This window comes from Anoplopoma fimbria, chromosome 10 (genome assembly GCF_027596085.1).
Source record: "Anoplopoma fimbria isolate UVic2021 breed Golden Eagle Sablefish chromosome 10, Afim_UVic_2022, whole genome shotgun sequence".
NCBI classification, from domain to species: Eukaryota; Metazoa; Chordata; class Actinopteri; order Perciformes; family Anoplopomatidae; genus Anoplopoma; species Anoplopoma fimbria.
The window spans coordinates 18,544,920-18,568,702 of NC_072458.1; the positions used below are offsets into that span (position 1 = coordinate 18,544,920).

The window sequence follows — 23,783 nt, forward strand, 5'->3', positions numbered from 1 at the left end:
TGTGCACAGCTAACTAGTGTGAAAAAAGTGTACTAGCGGGATAGAAATCTCTCTAATAAAGCCAGTTTTAGGTTAAAGGAATACTTTGCCACCAAAATGACCAAAAACTCCAAAACCTTTTTTCTCACATGCCTAAAAGGTAAACGAAGAACCTGTAAACTGAAAAAAGAATCTTGTTAAATTGAATTATTGGGTGACGCGTTTAACAACAGTGAAACAATATAAAAAGAATCTGTTTAAAACTCTCTCACAACTTGTGCAGTTTAATCAAAGTCTCATTTATCCAGTTGTATGCTCACTACTTCTAAAACACATGCATCTTCGCTAATACCTTTGCTTTTAAAAGACTTCTGTATAACTGTGTGATGTTTAAGCAAAGTTAAGCATATGACTGGATAAAAATGATACTGCACGAGTTGCGTGAGAGTTTGTAAACGGATATTTTGATACAGTTTTGTTGTTGAACATGGCAACCAATTACTTTAATTCATCAAGACTTTTCTGTTTTTGTATTCTTGCATGCAGGAAAAATATATATCCTTTTGGGGGGGGGAAGTGCTCCTTTTAAGTGCAAGACCTAGCATGTCTCCATGTGTTTCTGTATGTGTGCGTGTGTGTGTGTGTGTGTGTCCAAAGCCCTTTGGTCCTGTGTGTGTCCCACCCCGACACCACACTCAGAATTCCTGACATTCCTGTAGGAAGAAATTACAATGTTCTACGGCCTGTGTGATGGCATATGGTGACCAAATGATCAGGACAAAGTACGGCACCAAAACACATGCACACACACACACACATACACACACACACACACACACACACACACACAGAAGAGCACAGGACATGATGTACGCTATGCGATGTTGATGATGCATGTAATTATACAGGAGAATTAAAGAAAAGGCACACAGTAAACATACGCGCTGAATGGAAAAGAAGCAGCCGGACAGCAGGAGTCGGCCTGTCTGATCCAGATGCATGACACACACATATGCATAAAGAGAGGACAGTCTGGGACACAAGGTCATGTGATGCTGGAGTTCATGTGTGGGACATGTGTTGGGAGAGGAGACACACACACAGTTGGAAAAGAACAAGAGAGCACATGAGGACAGTCAGAGGTGATTATTATGTAAAGCTGCAATATGCAGGCCCTTTTTCAGAAAATACATTTTGACTAGTCATAGCAGGAAAAGCACAGGTGTGAGTCAGCTTGCATAATACCAGGAACAGAGACTGGTATATACATTAAGCATACATTTATTTTATTATTTACACCTGTGCTTTGTGTCAGAATGTCAGAATGTCTTCAGTGAAAAAAGGTCTAGTACACAGTGAAGGCTGCAGGTGCCATAAACTTTACTTTTCAGGACTTCAATATCCAGAAATCTTCTGTGACATTTGTGAAAAACAAAAATCCATGAGAGTGTTGACACATGCTTTATAGCCATGCTAGCCATCCAAAACTGAAATATCTCGACAGCTACTGGAAGGATCTCTTAGACATTTAATGCAGATTTGAGGTTCCCAGAGGTTGAATCCTGATGACTCACGTCAAATCAAATGCTAGCATGCTAACGCACTAAACTAAGATTTTTTTGTGATTGGAAATGGCTATTCAGTTTAAATCTTTCGTGATTAATCTACGAGTCAACTACTTTTTGGGAGTTTTTGATGGCTACTAAAGTGCAGCAGTTGTGAATGAGGAGGTAATGAATCATTAGTTCAGTTTACATTGGCAAGTCTAGCTTTCTAAACAGACCACACGTTTCCAATTTGTCTTTCTATGTGCAAACAAGTGTTTACAGAATTCCATCAGGGCAAAATATCCACATGCGTCATCTTAATATCGGGTATGGAAGGTTTTCTCATTAGCAGTTCTCCTCTGTTGGAGCACCACTTTGTGTTTAAACCTGATAAGCCAGCTGCAGTTTAACATCAAATTGTTGGCCATTGCAGCTTTTAAAGGATAATGATGGTATCATTGGCGTTCCTCTCCCTCTTCCCATTGCTGGCCTTGGCCCACGCTGCACTGCTGGCTTCAGTGGTGGAAGCTAGAGGACATATAGCTTGAAAATATCTCCACCCTCTCTTTTACTGACTGCAACTTTGAATATACATTAACTGCTGCAGCATTTGATAAGGAAGTGTAGTCAGAGAGGAGAGCTGGACATTCAAGGGCAAAGTGCAATTGAGTTCCTATATATGCAGTAAAAATACTCCAGTTATATTTAACATAAAACTGCACTGTGGTACTGTTTGCACAAGTGGTCAACAAATAATTGTTATTCTGTATTCAGATCAAATTGTATTTATGTGTGGTCTGTGTAATCACATTTTGCATTGTAGGGAGTAGATGTTTTCACTGTGGACAATCACGTCTCGCTCAATCACCACACATGATGTGTAAATGGGTGGGTAAAGTGAGCTAGAAATGCTTTTCTCTCTTAACAATCTTTACTGAAATGCAAGCAGTTTTTTGTTGTCACCATTTCGGCTTTTTGACAGTACAGACGCTCAGTAAGACATTTTAGGCGACTAAAATGTTACAATTAACTTTCATGAAGTGAAAACACATAGTAAAAGGGTTAAAGGTGTAAGAAGAAAACACACGACTGGACGATGCTGTGGTAGCAAACTGTCAATCACAAGGTAGCCGAGACCCGAAGCATAACCTGCTTTATGAACTATTTTACTCTAAATGGGACCATAAGTTACTAAATGAACATCATGCTGTATTGAAGAAGACTTGAAACTAGCAATTGAGACCATGAACTCATGTTAACAAGGTTAACTGAGGTACCAAGTGAGAAGTAGAGTCATTTTGTCATGAGTTTCCATACAATCAGACTTCTTTTTGCAACCAGAGGAGTCGCCCCCTGCTGGCCATTAGAAAGCAATTTAAGGCACTTCTGCATTGGCTTCACTTTTTAGATCCAGAGGTAGCCACCTTGTATTTAAACTGAGCAGCACAAAGAAATAACGCTATTGAAGTGAAGCAGGGCAACTCTGAAGGAAAGAACTAATAACAAATAAGATGCTTTATAATCATAATTATGACGAAAACATTAAATCTGTTAAAGTAAATTGGCTAGATACACAGGGTTTGTATAAAGACGCATGTCATCAGCTCATCATAAAGACAGTCCCAGCATAAACTAAGGGCATGTAACCTGAGCCTGGCATTATCTAAATATACAGCACGTCCGTCAGAGAGCTGATGTAATGTTTCTCTGGAGTGCAGAGTCAGAATGAAACAGTAGCTGGGTGTCTTTGAGTCTGGCTTTTTTGTTTTTACTGAAGTCATCAATCAGTTTTTTTTTCTCTACAAAACATATTATCAGGGAAACTCGATGACTGATGGCTACACTTGAACGAGTCACACTGGAAACAATGACGACATTACTGCTTATGTGACTAGATTATCTTTTTTTTAGATGGGAAATTCAGATCAGTCAAACTGACACATCTCATTCATTTAGACAGATAGTTACTTATTGGTTAACTGCTGTTTTACTATTCAGTAGAATTAATGCTTTTTTTCCTAAAACAACTCTTATAATCATTCTCCTGCATGCAAATTAATTACGGACTTACGTTGCACGATGGCAGAAATAACTTGTAGTTTACTTGAACTTTTCCCCTCAGCCTGACTCATCAACTAATACTGCAGTTATGCTTTTTTATTTCCCATGATTCCACAAAGTGGAAATGAAATCGCTGCAGTCTATATTGCTATGTGTAGGTGAAAAGAGCAGCAGGAATATTAGTCTGCGGTGCCTGTAGTTGAGTATGAACCTGCATACCTTCTTCTATCTCCAGCCCTGCCCCACAGACCTATGGCCTACTTACCATAACCCCCCCTCTGCCTGTCACTGGGTGACCTACAGGCCTATATAAGCACCACACTACATTCAGGTGACGCCATATTTAATACTTGCACACAAGTGATGACCACCACACATCAGCAGAGCGGACAATCCACTAAACCACCGAGCCAAGTGGTAATAAAAAAGGAAAGGTGGGGGAGAAAGAAATGTACCCCCCTCTCCTCTCCAAGTTGGCCGCTTTCCAAAAAGTACTTCCAAGATTTTTCCACGACGGCTGAAGGTATTTCTTGGAATATATTTAGAGAAGGCTAACACATTCTGTGTGTGTGTGTGTGTGTGTGTGTGTGTGTGTGTGTGTGTGTGTGTGTGTGTGTGTGTGTGTGTGTGTGTGTGTGTGTGTGTGTGTGGTGGGGGGTTGTAGAGAAAAGTGCTGAGCTGTGCAAAAAGAAAGAAAATAGGGGGTGGGGGGGGGCATTTTAACACTTGTCTATAACCTCTCCATCTGGACAGCAGAACCTACAGGGATGAAGGGAGACAATGTCCTAGAATCTAGGACATTGTCTCCCTTCATCCCTCTATCTCCATCTCCATCTAGGACCTAGATGGAGATGGAGATAGAGAAGGAGAGGGGGGATTTCAAGGAATAAAGGAAGAACATTCAGTGGGCAAGCAAATGTGTTTGGGCTGTAGAGAACCCATACAGATAGTTATGAAGAAAGAATGTGAGGGTGAGTAAAATATGGAAAGAGCTGTGTCATCTGTTACAACATTAAGAGAAGAAAAAGACATGCAAGACAACAACCATATTTCAATGTTTTGTATTTCATATTTTCATCCCCTGAACAGATCCAACATAAGTTTGCATGAGGAGAGGAGAGTTACCATGGTGATGTGGCAAGCTTTGATTGGCCGAGCTCTGAAAGCCTGGAACAATCAGCTCCTCAGGTCGGCGAGAGGAAGTGCGGTCCATGCTTTCCTGTAAAAATAAGTCAAGAAAAATAAAGATTTTTTCATTAAAAAAGCCAAAAACCATGTTGTAAAAAGCGGGCAGTGGTTTTAACGTTTAACAGATCAGTGAAGAGTAAGACAATGTGTTATTTTCACAGAGTTCAGAAGGTCAGACAAAGGGTGGGTTCATGCTTCTGCTCTCGAGGAACATCAAGCCTCAAGTTCAGAGGCCAGTGAACCTTTGACCCTGTGACTTTCTGAACCTCTCTCTCTCTCTCTCTCTCTCTCTCTCTCTCTCTCTCTCTCTCTCTCTCTCTCTCTCTCTCTCTCTCTCTCTCTCTCTCTCTCTCTCTCTCTCTCTCTCTCTCTCTCTCTCTCTCTCTCTCTCTCTCTCTCTCTCTCTCTCTCTCTCTCTCTCTCTCTCTCTCTCTCTCTCTCTCTCTCTCTCTCTACTCCCCCAGATACTGATTTAAAAAGTATAACAACAGATCAATCACTTTTCAGAGCAAAAACTTACCGACTCAGGCACACATCTCACCCGTCACACGGAGATGCACACACACTTTGCCAAGTTCCTCACATATTGTCTAATTTGAAGCAGCCGCGAGGCAAGAAAGCTACAGTGGAGAATGGGTGGGGGATCAAACTTTCGATCTTCCCTTTTCCAGGAAAAAGAAAGACGAGGAAGCTATGCTTCCAGGAACTACTCATGGCCTTGGGTCATGCTGTGCATGTATGCACACACACACTCACAGCTCCACTCGGTACTTCGAAAACATCCATAAATGCCCAGAGTAAGATTTATAGCTCTGAGAAGCAGCAGCCAAAAGCTTTCCAAGGAAGGCAACTTGGCTGCAAGGCCCGTGAGCTGAAAAAGAAAGTCTGCAGGCTTCAACTAAAGCGGTTAGCTACAACAACTTGCTCACTAAACTCCCTCTGATATATTTACTCATCATGTCAGTCACATAAAAGCCAACATGCAAACAAACAATGAGCATTAAATACACAGATGAGAAAATCTCCAATTTACCTCTCAAACTCTTAGCCTTGTCCACTACAAACCTAGTAAATGTTATTTTAAATTCTAGTGGAGATCTTCTTCTTTAAAGAAACCTTTTGTGAAATGCATTTATTACTTATTACTTGTTACACCATGAGCAGACTGTAAACAGGGGAAACAGCTTGCCTGAACCAACAGAACCAGGCCGGCTGTTTCCTCAGTTTCCTGTCTCTGGGCTAAGCTAAGCTAATGGGCTGCTGGTTGTAGCCTAATTTGACAATGCAAGCAAAGATAAAATAATTCAGGACATCTCTGTTTTTGGTAAACATTACACTGGAGTGTCTGTCATTCTTCTTTCAGCACACTCAGCACTGGTTTGGGATTACCTGCTCATGGACATAAGAGTGTAATTGTGTACACGGTGTGGATTTGGAGGCAGGACAGTGTCATAGATCTAGTTACAGATATCAGTACCAGCAGTGTTAATATATAGCTACAAGTAAGTCCAGGGCAAATCCCCTCACCTCTGTAGCACTCGTGCAGTAAAAGAGTCAGCTTTAACAGCTACATTCCCCATAAAAACTTCATTGTGAACTCAAAGTAATGCACTTTCACTGACCAGTCTCAAACGATGGTGCACTGATGCTACCTTAATGGTCAACTAGGTCCCGAAGTGTTGTAAAGCTCGCAAACTCCAATCAAATGGCAAACTATGCAGCGCTGATCAAATATGATGTCTCAAATGTTGAAAGATGCATATTTAAGTGTACTGTTTAGCCAAAAAATGAAATAGTTTGTTCTGGCCGTTTTGGCTTGACTGTTAATATGAATGTTGGATCATAAACTTTTATCATGACAGCTTAACAGTTCACTAAATTATGTTTCTGACAACATTTGAGGAGAGAAATAAAAGTTGTTTTTTCACAGATTCTCTGTGTCATGTACTACTGTCAGGATAAAGTGACAGTTTGAGCAAAAGCCTATTATTATATATATGATATATGGTTAAATCTTCTGTAATCTTCTTGCATTTGAATGAGGTATTTCTCATCTTAACAGGTTCTTGCAGTCAGCAAAACTTCCAGGGAAAGTTTTTGGCCTGGAGCTTCAATCAGCTGGTCACATTTGTGTTGCTCTATAGAGTCTTGATTGCTCTTGTCATCTATTTGATCGTGAGCAACCGTCTCCCCTTTCAATCTATAGCCCACAGCATAAACGTCTAGGCATTTCAACATAACTTCTCTCAGAGAGTCAAAGACTACCGTTCCTCGAAAGCATGTCTATGTTCTCAGACAGAACTGACACTTTTGGGGACTGTTGGCACAAATACTGACTCTCGAGGGGAAAGTATCTGTTGAACGTTTCATTCTTTCTGCTCTTCTGACGGGTTAAAGTAAAAACTCAGCTGAGCTACGGGTCTGTGGACTGCGGTTTCTTAGTGCTCTGCAGTTAATGTGTATGCACATGAACAAATACACACAAGTATGTAAGGCGATCGGAGGGAAAAAGATCTGCTGGCTGCTTCCTCTGAGACATTTTTGGCACAGCCCCAAAGTTCTCACTAAGATAGACAGACGCTCACACTCACACACACACACACACACACACACACACACACACACACACACACACACACACACACACACACACACACACACACACACACACACACACACACACTTTGTAGACAGGCCTGGAACGCTGCCTAGATTCCCAAACATGCCCAGCGTTATGTATGCCGTTATGTAAGTATGAAGAAACGAGGGCTCATTTGCTGCTTATCTACACACACTGAACCTACAGTGACTGCCTACAGAGAGACTCCATGGGGTAAATGTGTGTGTGTGTGTGTGTGTGTGTGCGTGTGCCATGCTGTGTCACGTCAACTGGCAAGCTTTACGTACACACACACACACACACACACACACACACACACACACACACACACACACACACACACACACACACACACACACACACACACACACACACACACACACACACACACACACACACACACACACACACACACACACACACACACACACACACACAGCAATGTTGTAACCCACTTCTCTCCCTCTGACTATCAAACTCTTGTTTTTTTTCTCCGCTAGATGCGGGTGGAGGAATGTTGTTTTCTATGGGGATTCGATTCACTATTCACTGCAGTCTTACTGGTGCAAAACCTTTTCCTGGAAGCTAACGTGAACCAATCCAACTTCATGTCAGCTCAGCGGGGGCTCAGCGGTCCCACGGTTTGGGCTAGCGGGGAGCTGCATTTTTGTACCTCCACTAAGAGGAGTAAGGCAGCTGAGGACTACGTCACCTCCATCGTCCCCATCGGCCACCAGTAAGACGTCATGCCATCAATCCCGAGCTCCCGGGGGCCTGTCACAGAACAAAGCTCACAGCTTGTTATTGTTGTTTGTTTAGCACTCTATTTATAGACCTCCGCGATGCTCTTTAGCCGAATTCTTTAGGTTACTGCCGGGTTGGACTGGAGAAAATCCGAGCGGTGAAACAAAGGGCTCATTTTGCAGGAGTTCAACAGAGGATGTGGTTCTGTTGTGCTGCACGGACGCCATGTTTTACCCAACTAGGCCAGGAGTCATTCACTGTGAAGCAAGAAGACTCACAGAGCCACTATACATAAGATAATAATAATAAAACAACAGGATAAGCCAAGATTAAACAACTATCAGTTTAAAGCACTTCCAGTGCAAGCAATGGTGAAACATTGTGTCAGAAGATTTCATTTTAAAGTGTCAGAAGATGTAAAGCATGGATGTATAAAGAGAACTGGATAAAGCGTTGGAGGCGGGGCTCCGTTTATTTACTATGAAAGTTGTTCATGAAGCAAAATATATGTGGAATATGTGATTCAGGACTTGAACTTGGGTCAGACTCGAATCACATATTTCAATGACTTTAGATTCAACTTGACAAATTAAAAAATGTCTTGTCCACAGACTTCTGTCAGAGATTCATGCAATCAAGTTATTGATAGAACTTTAATTATTTGATCTTACAGAGATATGTACAGAAAATACCAACAAATTAACAACTTGACTTTACTGCAGTGGCGAGTCCCTACAAGATGTGCATGTTTGAATGCAAAATGAAGTGTACACTTTTCTACTTTTACCTTAACTTTCGATGTAAAGTTACTTTTGACAATGATGTCTAGGAGTTTCCTGAACCTGTGCAGTTCTCAGCTTCTCCAATAGTAGCAAACTTCAACTTGCTAGTTTAGCTAGCTTATGTTAGTGGGCTAAAGAAACTGTCTATAAATTGTTCAGACTACAAGCACAAATTCATTTTTTGGCACATCCAGATTGATTTATAGAAAGTCTGGCGATGAAAAAGGCGAATTGGTTCCAAACCACAGTAATTGTTTTAACCCAAACCATGATGTTTTCTTAAACCTAAGAAAGTAGTTTGGGTGCCTAAACCTAACTGAACAGCCACCGATTTGAGGGGCGTGTCCTGTCGTCCTGCAGACCCACTGATAGACCTCGTTGCACGACTGTTTCGAGGGCAAATGCTTTCATCTAGGAAAGCCGTGTCACCGGTTTAGCTACGCAGTTACCGACACCTAAGCGTTACCACAGCAACCCGTGCAGGTAGGCAAATAAATTTCAAGTAATCAGATTTGATAACTTGCAAATAAAAGTGGAGTCAGCCACGATCTGATTTGAGAAACAAATCTGCCTGCCGTCTGAGCGTAGCCTTTGAGTTGTCAACTACAGTTGCAGCTTAAAACTAAACGTAACGGAGCCGTCGTTAGAGTTAGAGGTTTCACCTGTGCTTTTCCTGCACCACTTAACCATAACATGCTCTTTCTTGATTAACATGCTACCACCCACCACACGTTAAAAAAAAACACACAAAATATTCACCTTGTAGTTTGAGTGATGTAGGAAGTAGTCAGGGCATCCCGCTAAGGCCATGGTGTTCCTTAAGTGTTCCCTCTGTAGGGAAGGACTCCCCCGGGTCTCTCCAGCACCCTGCTCATGAAGGAACGGACACAGCAAAGAAAACAGACTGAATGACAAAGAGGAAGATCAAAAAGCTATCACGAAATTAACCGAACAGAGATCAAAATATCAACTGAATGAAAATGGAAAAACTCACAATGTGAGTGTCCATGCAACAACTTTGTAAAAACTGGTGTCCATTTTTGTTCGCCTAAAGACAAGAGACCAAAAAAACCTACACCCCTCTCTCTGCTAAAGAGAAAGCAAAGCCTGCATGGATGAACGTGTGCACACCGAATCCAATGTAAACACAGCCATTGTGTACACACACACACACACACACACACACACACACACACACACACACACACACACACACACACACACACACACACACACACACACACACACACACACACACACACACACACACAGTCTCCATACCCAAACAAAGCCTGTGGCTTAAGACTAAATAAGAAACCCTCTCCAAGCTTGCAACACATGACGACTCACCACCTGCAGACTGAAGGGGAAGGCAAGGGGTGTGTGGGGGTGTGTGTGGGGGGGGGGAATAGGACTCGGCTACTTCCAATGCATTGTGCAGCACTATCTGCCGTGAGTAAGCAGGGGGAAGTTGTGCGAATGCGTGTGTTTTGAAAGAGGATACACGATGCAATAAGCTGCCAAGTGAAGCTGTTCAGCATTGAGCCTTGTGTTGCATGGATGCCTGTGCAAATCAATTTCATTTGCTGCATTGTTGCATAGAGGGACATTTTTTTATGCAAGTTGCAGCTACACCCTAAAATTTATACCATCCATTTGAATATGAGGGTTCCTTGGCATTGCATCATGTTGTTTTTGAACCAGATTTCTATCCACACATGTTCCCCTGCTCTCCTATCGGCACCCAATTTCATGAAAAGCTGTAATTACATTTTAGAGATGTGGAGCTCATTCGCTCAATTCAAGAAAAACACAAATACTCCACAGAGGAAGAAATGACTTGTGAAGATGAATCCTTCAGCAGCCCACATAAAAAAAACTTCAGGGAAGTGCTGCAACCGATACTGCTCTCTAACAAAGGTTTGTCAAGCTGAATCCACACACACACACACACACACACACACACACACACACACACACACACACACACACACACACACACACACACACACACACACACACACACACACACACACACACAGAACTCTTCATCGCTCTCATTAAATAGCTCCACTCACTCTTTGACTCTGCTGGTTTCTCTTCACTTTCTCTCCCCAGCATGTCTCCATTGTACAGGTTATTATATAACAGATATCGGATGGTTCGAACAATATCTCCTCCTCCTCCTCCTCCTCCTCCTCCTCCTCTCTTCTCTTCTCTTCTCCCTCCCTCTCTTTTCACCCCACTAATTACTGTTTCCACTGGGGCTCTGCTATCTTTAGGTCGCTCTGCTGACTGGGAATCTGTGTGTGTGTGTGTGTGTGTGTGTGTGTGCACAGTTGCACACACAGTGAAAAGACAGCCTCTCCGCTGCTGATAATTGCACCCTTTTCTCTTTTTTTTTTTTCTTTGCTGCGACTGGTTTTATATCTCACACGTTCTTGCATAGGCTTATGCGTTTGTTCACACCAATCAAACTGCTGGCCAAAAGGGCAAGCTGGGCTGATCAAATGTGTGGCTAATAAGCCTGGAAGCAAAGCCAAAGCTCCGAGTGCTTGACATTTGCTGACATTTGTGGTTCCTCCTGCAGAGAAAGGGAGTAATTCAGCTTTACTGGTCATACGGGGAGATCTAGGGTATTAAATGGAGCAAGGAGCAACTTAATAATGCCACACGTGTGAGTGTGCAGGTGTGTGTTTGTGTGTGTGGATAAAACACAACACACTTCACATCTTCCCAAGTGCAAATAACCTCAGGTGCCAACATTGAGTGTGTTTTAGTAGCAGCTAGTAGTCAAGTAGCAGACTACAAGTAGTCTTTAATGACATACTGTCTTTATGCACCTGTACTTTACACACACACACACACACACACACACACACACACACAGTAGTATCATTCTACCACTCAGGGCCTCTTAAAAGCCTTAATGTTCTTCTCTAAAGTCTTCTTTATGCACCAGGAAGGAAGGAAGCAGGAAGTTTAGCAGAATGCAGAGATTAGCCTACATTAGGTCACAGCTAATGGAGCTTTATGACAGACCATCAACACACACACACACACACACGCACACACACACACACACACACACACACACACTCAGCTTATCCTCCTTGTTGCAGCCGTTCTTGTGTATGCTGTGGGTTCACATAACTCCCTTACAAAGTAGCAATTAGTGGAAGAAACCAAAGTGCAGCTACAGTGAGGAGATGAAATAGTCACTGCAGTGGCTTTTTTCACTGGTGGTGCATCTTGACTAACCATCACCAAGACAGTCTCAGTATGTGTGCAGTGATAGAAAGTAGTGTCAGAAAACAACTCCAGCTGGTGATCTTTATAATAGGCAACAACATAATCTTCTCTTGCAGAGGTGTATGCTCTCTCTCTCTCTCTCTCTCTCTCTCTCTCTCTCCTTTAAATGCCATCTCTCTGCACAGACTTTAAGATATCTACAGTGACTGTTGTATCTCATTCTCAGAATAGAACATAGATTGCAATTCATGACTATTTCATGAACTGGTGTGAAACTTTGTTGAAAAACGCATATAAGAGGACATTCAAATACAATTAAAAACAATTATTAAAGAGCCAAAAGAATAGAAAATTGAAATAGGCTAAAACTGATCAAGAATTAAACTTACAGTGCAAAGTCTTCAGCATTGATTAAAAGAAGTGAGAGTTGGAGGACCTGCATTTTTTTTTTATTTTTTTTTGGGTGAAGTTTGTTCCAGATATTTGGTGCATAGAACCTAAAAGCTGCTTCTCCATGTTTAGTTTTGCCTCTGAAAGGTCTTGTAAAGTAAGCTGATCAATGCATGATCGAGCATAAACCACATGTCTTCTATACTGAGTTCCCCAAACAAACAAAGTGAAGTGCTTACGGTAATCAAAAGGCACCTCGCAGCTCCAGGAATGGTGGGTCGGTGCGCTCCGACTGTCCTCGTCTGGATCTCCACACAAACTGTTTCCTCCAATAAAAACTCTGTCCGCTGATCTGTTGTCTGCACCTCCTTTCCTTCCTCCTCCTCCTCCTCTTCCTCCTCCTCCTCCCTGTGCTTTCCTTGCACACGCACAGGCACACAGACCAAAACACACGCATACATGCACTGGTCTCAACCTGCACAGCTGACTGCTCCTCACACACACACACACACACACACACACACACACACACACACACACACACACACACACACACACACACACACACACACACACACACACACACACACACACACACACAGAAGGAAACCTCCTCTCTCAGCCCCGCCCTGTTCACAGCAGCACGCTGCAAGAAATTACACCTTTTTTTCTTTCTTTTTTTTACAAGCTGTTTGGTTGCTTTACAAATATAATGTTCAGCAAAACAACAATGGAAGACCATTTCTGCAACTGTAAATACAATGACTTAGTATCTAAAATAATGACTTATACCTCAAAATAATGGGTTAGCATCTCATAATTAAGATTAGTATCTCAGAATAAAGACTTATATCTCAAAATAATGGGACTTATATCTCAAAATAATGGGTTAGCAAAATAAAGACTTATATCTCAAAATAATAAGTTAGCATCTCATAATTAAGATTAGTATCTCAAAATATATCTCAAAATAATAAAGACTTATATAAAGACTTATATCTCAAAATAATAAGTTAGTATCTCAAAATAAAGACATATATCTCAAAATAATAGGTTAGTATCTCAAAATAAAAAATAATAAAGTTAGTATCTCAAAATAAAGACTTATATCTCAAAATAATAAGTTAGTATCTATCTCATCTCAAAATAAAGACTTATATCTCAAAATAATAAGGTTAGTATCTTAAAGTATCTCAAAATAAAGACTTATATCTCAAAATAATAAGTTAGTATCTCAAAATAAAGACTTATATCTCAAAATAATAAAGTTAGTATCTCAAAATAAAGACTTATATCTCAAAATAATAAGTTAGTATCTCAAAATAAAGACTTATATCTCAAAATAATAAGTTAGTATCTCAAAATAAAGACTTATATCTTAAAATAATAGTTAGTATCTTAAAGACTTATATCTCAAAATAAAGAGTTATATCTCAAAATATCTCAAAATAATAAGATTAGTATCTCAAAATAAAGACTTATATCTCAAAATAATAAGTTAGTATCTCAAAATAAAGACTTATATCTCAAAATAATAAGTTAGTATCTCAAAATAAAGACTTATATCTCAAAATAATAAGTTAGTATCTCAAAATAAAGACTTATATCTCAAAATAATAAGTTAGTATCTCAAAATAAAGACTTATATCTCAAAATAATAAGTTAGTATCTCAAAATAAAGACTTATATCTCAAAATAATAAGTTAGTATCTCAAAATAAAGACTTATATCTCAAAATAATAAGTTAGTATCTCAAAATAAAGACTTATATCTCAAAATAATAGGTTAGTATCTCAAAATAAAGACATATCTCAAAATAATACTCAAAAGTTAGTATCTCAAAATAAAGACTTATATCTCAAAATAATAGGTTAGTATCTCAAAATAAAGACTTATATCTCAAAATAATAAGTTAGTATCTCAAAATAATGACTTTGCATCTCAAAATAATGACTTTGCATCTCAAAATAAAGACTTATAACTCAAAAAATAAGTTAGTATCTCAAAATAATGACCTAGTATCTCAGAATAATGAATTATATCTCAATTAACGACTTAGTATATCAAAATAATAAGTTAGCATCTCAAAATAATGACTTATATCTCAAAATAGTTAGTATCTCAGGATAATAAAGAATTATATCTCAAAATAATGACCAAAATAGTATCTCAAAATAAAGACTTATATCTCAAAATAATAAGTTAGTATCTCAAAATAAGATCTCAAAATAATAAGTTATATCTCAAAATAATAAGTTAGTATCAAAATAAAGACTTATACTCAAAATAATAATGACTAAATATCTCAAAATAATTAAGTACAAAATAAGACTTATATCTCAAAACAATAATGACAAAATAAAGTGTTTCATATTTAAGATAAGTATCTCAAAATAAAGACTTGATGCATCTCAAAAAATGACTTTGCATCTCAAAATTAGTATCTCAAAATAATAATATCTTTAAAGACTTATATCTCAAAATAATAAGTTAGCATCTCAAAATAATGACCTAGTATCTCAGAATAATGAATTATATCTCAAAATAATGACCTAGTATCTCAAAATAAAGACTTATATCTCAAAATAATAAGTTAGCATCTCAAAATAATGACTAAATATCTCAAAATTGACTAAGTATCTCAAAATAATAAGATAAGTATCTCAAAATAAAGACTTATATCTCAAAATAATGACTTAATCTCAAAATGACTAGTATCTTAAAATAATGACCTAGTATCTCAAAATAATGACTTTGCATCTCAAAATAATGAACTAGTATCTAAGAATAATGATTTAATATCTCAAAATATTGACTTAGTATCTCAAAATAATGAATTAGATCTCAAAATAATGAATTAGATCTCAAAATAATGGGTTAGCATCTCACTATAATGAAAAACTCAGAAAAACTGACAAAATAATGACTTGGATTCATAAAGTTTGTTTCTATTTTTTACCTCACTAATAATCTTTCATTTTAATTTTCAATGATTTCTTCAATGACTTTTTTTGTTTCAAAATAGCTTTGAAGGTTGACATTTTTTGTAGTGTGTTCAACACCTAACTTTAACGTTTCAAGAAGGGGGGAGGGCTCCTCTCTGTGACAGAGTCATTAGAGGCATCCATCCTTATGGTGTCACCACTGTTTATCTACAGTATGCACAGCACTGTTGCCTGCAGCATGTGTTCTATATGTCAAATTCCAGCAGACTAAAAGAACAGCTTAACTCTAGAGTCCCTAAAAGCATATTACAGCCATACCACAGAAGTTAATCTCACTCTCTCACTACTACAGTAGGACCATAAACAGAAGGTATGCAGTAATGGGATCTTGAGTACAGTATTGAGCACATAAACAAACAGAAAGTGCCAACAGAATACAGCATGTGGACTAAAACTGTTGAGTAAATATATATATATATTTATATATATACATGTATATATGCATACATATTGACTCTAAAGTTCATATATTGTCAGTACATTTTATTTCCTAAATACATTTTTTCAACAGCCTTCTGCTCGCTAAGAATAATCTCTACAATAATATATATTCTAAATAATTTATGTTAATACTTATTCTGAGATTGAAGTTTGTGGTTTTAAGTGAAACTCATGGATTGACATTTAATTTAATTTAATGACATAAATGTGATCCCCTGACTTTTCATCTAGCACCATCACGTCAAACTTTCATCAAAATGTGTCTAATATTTTGGTTTATGATGAAATACCCCAAAAGTTTATGACATTTCAGGAGCTACTTGTGTTAAGTGCTAATCAGTAAGCTATGATTTGCTAGCTTTTTGTTAGCATTCTGATGCACTAAATTAAGAGGGTGACCCTGCATGGTAAACGTCATTATTTTAGCATTGTCACTGTGATCCAGAGATTGTATATAAGAAGTAAACGTAGTCACCGTGACGTCACCCATCGGTTTGTAGACTACGGTTCTGAAGCCTCGAGTTTGTCATTTTGTTCTTCGCCATCATCAAAGGGTTAAAGTTGTGCTAGCGACCTGTCAATCACAAGGTAACGATGTCCTAAAGCAAAACCTGCTTTACTCTAAATGGGACCATTATTTACTAAATGAACATCATGCTGTATTAACGAAGAACTGAAACTAGCGACTGAGAACGTAAACCAACCTTCACTGAGATAATAAATCAAGTGAGAGGTATGTTTATATTTCTCATAGACTTCTATATAATCCAACTTCTTTTTGCAACCACAGGAGTCGCCCCCTGATGGCCATTAAAAAGAATGCAAGTTTAAGGAATTTGGTATTTCGATTCACTTTTCAGAACTAAAAAATTGCAGCTCGCAAAACAAAAAAATTAAAAGTGAGTTTTTTCAATGCGAGTCTAGCCGAACCATTTAGTGGAAATGAAGCATTAGTATTGTAAATTCTTATCAGTGGCAGCTTCAACCCTGCTTTTAACCCCTTTAAAACAATTTTTACGCAAGAAATCAAGTAAATTTTGGGGTATTTGTTCGCACTTATAGCCACACACTGGATATGCATTTTTTTTCAACTGTCATTATTTAATTCATCATTTTTTAAATTTAAATGTCATCAGTATTTGGCCTGAATAGCAAAACATTATCCCAATCCCTTGACAAGTGAAGGTAAAAAAAAGCTTCAGCAGTTGTAGCTACAATTTCAAAGCTCCCACCAATGCTATGTACAAACGCTGCCTCGAAATGCACTTTAGCTTCTTTTACAGGCCATACATTCTTTGTACTGTGTTGGGCAATCCTTGACACCTCTACCCATCTCACCTATCCATCATCCAGCAAACCATTCACAAACTCAGGTTTCACCCACTCTCGCAGGTTAACTCAACCCTTCACCTTATCTGCTTTCAGACCTGCAGTATGCGGACACGTGTTGGGGTTGACAGCAGATAAGGAGGAGGTCATGAGCAGTGGATCCGGTCAGGAGAGACGATACTTTATTTGAATCTGGCTTTTCATAAAAACACCACAAAAGTCACTACAAACTGGTTCGCTCTTGCTCCTGCAGACCAACCCACTGCCTCTGACGGACGGCTTATACACATGTGTAAGCCTGCAAAGATCCAACATGAGCCTGCACATGCTGTACGCGAGCCCAAGGCCGCATGTATGCAAGGCTTCGCCAGTTTCTCAGGAAAAAAGTCGGCTCTGTAAATAGGTCAAAGGTACAGGCTATTTCCAGACTCAGTGCTCAACGTAGGCCTTTGTTTACAAAACCAACACCAGGAGGTACAGTAGAAAAACATAGGGAGTATCAAAACCCCCTGACCATCACATGGGAGTGTTTAGACTCACTTACAGAGCCTCTCTGATTGAAGCACTTTTGTAGTTTTTGTACTCATTAAAGTACTGACTGCGATTACATATCAGATTGAACATTTAAATAAGGGTTTCAAGGTCTTTTTTTAAGGTTAGATTAAGGCTGTCTGGGACAGGTCTGCTTTCAAGACCTTTCAGAGGCAAAACTAAACAAGGAGAAGCAGCTTTTAAGTTCTATGCACCAAATATCTGGAACAAACTTCCCAAAAAATGCAGGTCCTCCAACTCTCACTTCTTTTAATCAATGCTGAAGACTTTGCACTGTAAGTTTAATTCTTGATCAGTTTTAGCCTATTTCAATTTTCTATTCTTTTGGCTCTTTAATAATTGTTTTTAATTGTATTTGAATGTCCTCTTATATGCGTTTTCAACAAAGTTTCACACCAGTTCATGAAATAGTCATGAATTGCAATCTATTGTTTAGTGTACAGGGACACGAGTTGTCTGTATTTTTCGTGACAGGGCTTATATTCGGGAAAGCGTTATGCTACAAAATGACAGTTAGGTTGAGGCAACAAAACCCCTTTGTTAGGTTTAGAAAAAACATTGTGGTTAAAATAACAACGTACAGTTAGGTACACTTTCTGATGGTGTCAAACACCGCTCTCGTGGTCAAAACTCCTGTGCTTATTCGACCAATCAACCTCCCCTCCTGATTACCATAAATTGTCTTTTTTCTACATTTGATACTACGTTACTATCTCTGACCGTTGCTTAGTCACATTGATGCTTTTAATAGTGGGTCCAATGCTAAAAAAGGATCATAGTTCACTTTCCATTGAATTGTTATCGTCCTGAGCAACAAGACATGTAATTGCAGCAGGAAGGGAATGTATTTTACACTTTCTTTCTTTCAGATGATTAAAAAAGACTTAAGAAGGCACTGGTGTCACCACAATAGAGCAAAACATTTTTAACACCTCTCCTGGGCTTCCCGTCCAATCATGGACATATTTTTTTTTCCATTAAACAGATAACTACATACAGACATACACATACAACTGGATCATCTTAAATATATTTGGGTAAACAAGTGCAGATTGCATCTTAAATTATTTACATTAGGGTAACTGGTTATCTTAAAGGACTGTTTATTTCTCTCTATATTTCTATATTTGCATCACCAGTTTCAATAAATGTATTTTTTTTTTAAGTGACAGAATGCATATGTAACTAAAATGTCCCTTTTAATCAAGCTATGCTGGTTTGGAAGAAATTGACATTATCTGCCTCCAACTGGTAGATTTTTGAACTTGTACAAAAGGACAAAATATTGACAACAAGCTGATTTGAGGAATATCTGAGGTCAGTTTGAACGCTCATGGATTCCAACATAAGACCCTACGTGCTGGTAGAAACCAGAGCACAAGCTTTTAGGAGATAAGAACGTCCAGCACTTCAAAGCACAGTGCCTTCTCGGAAAGCCAACAAACTTTAAAAGGCTGAGGCCTGACTTGGTCTGATGACCGGTGAGTCCCACTGCTCTGTTTGTTTGCATTCGTAGGTTGAGTGTAATAGAGTTACGCAATGGACAACAGAAACAGCTTGATGCTTCCCACTGAATTGGGTCAGACGCACAAACACATGAACACGCACGGGGTTGTGAAAACACAGGAGAAGCGTGGCTGTTACATTAAAATTCCACTGACCGTTTTTTCGGGAAACAGTGCGGCATCGCAGATGTGGTGGAATCTGGGACTCTCAAGGTCTCCGGAGGTCAACTCAGACACACAACACACACAACACACACAACACACCATCGCTCTCACCACGCCACCGCCACCATTGGCTAAATTCCCTCCAGTTGTAAATACAGTGTACAGAATGCTGACATGGGATGCATAACAGGCTAAAGAGTGACATCAAGGCACTGCCCCGTCTGAAAATCAAATTGCTGTGAATGGTTGGGTCCCAGAAAAAAAAACTCAAAACAAAACTCTGGGTCACCATGACTGTGTCCATGTGTGTGTCATCTCTTCCACCGTACAACGAGTATGCTCACAATATGTTTTGTAAGAGAATCATCTGTGTTTTTGGGTGTCTTTGTCGAAAAGTGTCAGTGGTTGGCTGGTCTGAGAGCTGTTGTTCACGACCTGCTGTTTTTTATTGATGTTCACAGACATCAACTATTGGATGGATTGTCGTGACATTCATGGTCCCCAGGAGGATGAATCAAGTAACCTTGGCGCCAACATGAGGTTGTAATTTTAGTGAAATGTCTCGGATTGTCATGACATTTTAAAACTTTGGTGATCCTTTGACTTAATATACATTTTTTAAATTGCATTTTTTTCTATATTTTATTCAGATGAATGGAAATCAGGAGGGAGAAAGATGGCACATTAACCGCCAAACAAGCATTAAATTAATTAAATTCAAAGCGAAATAAATGTGACTTTCAGTTGTCCAATACTAGAAACTATGATGGTTAAGATGGAAAACATTACCTGCTGAGTATTAGCATGTTAACATTGTCATTGTTTATTATGCTGACATAAGCATTTACATAACTCCAGTTCTTTCTGTTATTTTCCCTCCAGTTTCTCTCCCTTTTCCACAGATTTTCTCAAGCTAAAACTACTACGAGGAACCTTTATTTTGTGTTGATTTCAGAAGTCCCTATAGGCAAAAGCAGTTGTGTTTCGTTTTGTCCTATTTTGCGGCTAATTGGACCCGGTGGCACAGATGAGAGGCATCAAGAATAACTATATAGAAATTGCCAATCTTCTCGCTGATGATCTTGTTTTTTTATGTAGGTCATACAGAGGCATCAGTGTTAATTTGAGACTGTTTCTTAACCAGGTAAAACATTTTAAACTCCTGTGGACGTCTCTTCATCTCTGTTCACAACGCTCCAGGCAAGTTTGCATGTATTTGCGTCTTTCCATTGACCCGACATGCAACTGTGCCGAGTTGTCTGAACAGACCTTTAGTCATGTGAATGCATTAATTATGTGACATTATTAAAGGCAATTCATATGTATTAAATTATATATTGGCTATACTTCTGCTTAACTTTAAGTATGCCAAAGAACAAATGCAATATTTTTTCAAATCTGTCTATAATTGATCATTTATATGTGCTACAGATATTCACAGTTTCCTTGTCTAAATTTATATTGCTTTGAAAGAAATATCTTCCTAAATTAGCCAATAATTATAAGATCCTGATTTTCAGTTCAGTGCTTCTCAAAATTTATGTGGATAATCTGGACTTCACTGCTGGTTTAAAACATGGTCAAAGTGGTTGTCGTTATATTTTAAAGCGTCATTAATCCATCGCTTAAATCTAAATTAGCAACAAAATAATTTGTTCTGTCTTTTGCCTCCACATGGGATTGAGTTATAATTAGGCATCTACATTACAAACTTAAATCTTATTAAGAGCTTGGAACATTGTGTCGGGATTCAGAGATTTTAGTTCTTTTGGTCCCGATAAGCCCTGAACTACACACACACACACACACACACACACACACACACACACACACACACACACACACACACACACACACACACACACACACGCAGACAAGTACATTTGAAGTGCTTTATTTGTCAATTTGCACTGTGCAAAAAAAAAAATCCTTATTGTTAATTTTGACTCGTATTTGAAGGACTTAATTATGCCTTCAACCTCGATTATCTGACTGATGATGGACGTTATTTGGAGCAAACACTCAGCATGTGTGTGTGTGTGTGTGTGTGTGTGTGTGTGTGTGTGTGTGTGTGTGTGTGTGTGTGTGTGTGTGTGTGTGTGTGTGTGTGTGTGTGTGTGTGTGTGTGTGAAATGGCCCCAACGCTGGCCCTCCAAAGTCGCTTAGAGTGAATGAGGAGATCAAAGTCGAAGCTGTAGATTAATCCACATAACAGGAGCTTTTCCACTAATAACAGAACATTCTTTTCATTCTGGCTGCCTGGTACTTCAGTGCCACCGAGCCTCTACAGTCACCTCAACACATGGACCTCAAACCAGCGCTCCGGAAAAAGTAAATATAAGCAAATACAAGCGACGGCTCATCGACTGCAGTTCACTTTTGCTGCTGGATGCAGGAAATACTGACGTTAAAACCAAAGTCTTCTTCCTTTTCCAGAAGTTAACGGTTCTCGACGATGCTTTTCCACGTCCTGAACGGCCACTGCACTATTCTTAAGAAAACTCACAAAGGTCTCCAAAGTCAATCAATGTTTTCCACAACATGTTAGAACCCTCAACAGCCAACATCATGGTGGCTAAAGCTAGAAGTATTAGGTTTTGAAGAAGAGGCTTGACTGTGTTTTGGAGTGTGTTGTGCATGATTGACTATGGTCTGTCCATCACACTCACACTCATCACACTTGGTCCGAAAACTTCAGCTTCACCCAGGATTCATCACAATGGGAACATTTCTACTTTCTGGATCCAGTTCGCGACAAAGATGGTTGCTGGTGGTAGAGGTTGGTCGAATTAATTGTTTTGCAAATCACAAATTAGTCTCAAGTCTTGGGTCCGAGGTTCTGATTTAGGTTCCAAATTAAAACCAACAATTCTCTAGTCAAGTCCTAGTCCCACATTTGTATTTCGACTCCTATATAAGTCGTTCATTTGATGCCATTCTAAAATGTAAAGCAGAGTAACAGTGAGTACAGTGAATGTGCAGAAATATTCAGCACTTTTAAAAACTAGTGCTTTCAAATTAACTTCAAAACATTTAAAATGAATTTGGTCACTTAAACAAGCACTACATTGACACACTATCACCTTTTAAAGTTTGCAAACTTATCAGTTGCTAATCTACACATCAAGCTGCTACGAAGAAACATTAGCATTCACTTGAAATCACATGTCTGGCCACCTGGCAGATGTAAGTCCAAAATTCACTCTTCCTCTTGCCTCTGTTTTTGCTTACCCCCAATTTCTGAGGCAAATTTCTACCTCTTTAGTTGCTAAATTATCCACTATATTTACCATGAACTTTGTCTGTCTGCTGTTTAGTACTGAGCAGGTGTTGCACATAGTTTATAGAGCTTGTTTGCTGGAAATAGTTGCCTGGTGCTGCTGGAAAAGAAGATGATGAACACAGAATCTGCTGGTCGTAAAACCGAAACCATAAGCTAAAAGGGGCTAAAAGGGGAGTTGCAGCGATGGATGATAATTCGCTGTGGGTTCATGACTACGGATGACCTGTTTAACATTACATATATCATCTGGTACTATAAAATATTGATTATATCAAGTCTTTAAGGTCAGTCCATGTGAAATCAAAAGTCAAAGCTAAGCAGCAAGTCTTTCTTTATTTTGTCCAGTCCAAAGCAGACTGAACCATTACTTGAGTCGGACTCAAGTCTCAAGTCCCTTCAGAAAACCTGTGGACGCTCCTTTTTCAAACACTCTGAGACCCGCGCATTTCAAACCTCACATCTCCCCCCCGGACAACATTGCACACTGCCGGAAGCAGTGTGCAGCAGCCCTTCCTGCACAAACAGAGAAATCATTTGTAATGGTATCACACAGAGCGGGCCTGTGTTTTGTCTCAGCGAGAAGGCCTCGGCCGTTGCCAGGCAGATGTTTGGGTTGGAACGGCGTGCGGTGGAACGCCACCCTTCCATCTGGCTCACGCTCCGTGGACTACAGGAATAGAGTACTGAGAAAGCAGGGAACACAACTCCCCTTTTAAATAACGATAGCATGATCGAGGAATGTTCTTCCTGCACCTGCAAGTCTTTTCTTTTATGAGCGAAAAAACTTGTGGAATAATCATTTGAGGAATTTAATTTTGCCTCGGCTAATTCACTAGGAATGTTTGCATTGCACCTCAGAAAACTGAGTCTGTCACCAGGGATTTTCATTATGAGCCGGGCAAACGAACCCTGAGAGTGAGGCCAGCATGAAAAATCTTGT

At 39.3% G+C, this 23,783-nt stretch overlaps 1 protein-coding gene across 1 annotated transcript in view; it reads right to left on the bottom strand.

Moving 5' to 3' along the window:
* Nucleotides 1–13,032, bottom strand: part of LOC129097111 (growth factor receptor-bound protein 10-like) — a 38,253-nt gene extending 25,221 nt beyond the window's left edge. The window contains exons 1-3 of the mRNA XM_054605844.1: nucleotides 12,803–13,032; nucleotides 9,681–9,788; nucleotides 4,713–4,806 (exon numbers count right to left, since the gene is read on the bottom strand). Of these exons, the coding sequence (XP_054461819.1) occupies nucleotides 4,713–4,806; nucleotides 9,681–9,788; nucleotides 12,803–13,024 (424 nt within the window). The 5' untranslated portion in view covers nucleotides 13,025–13,032. The remainder of the gene's footprint in view (nucleotides 1–4,712; nucleotides 4,807–9,680; nucleotides 9,789–12,802) is intronic.
* Between the last annotated feature and the right edge of the window lie 10,751 nt (nucleotides 13,033–23,783).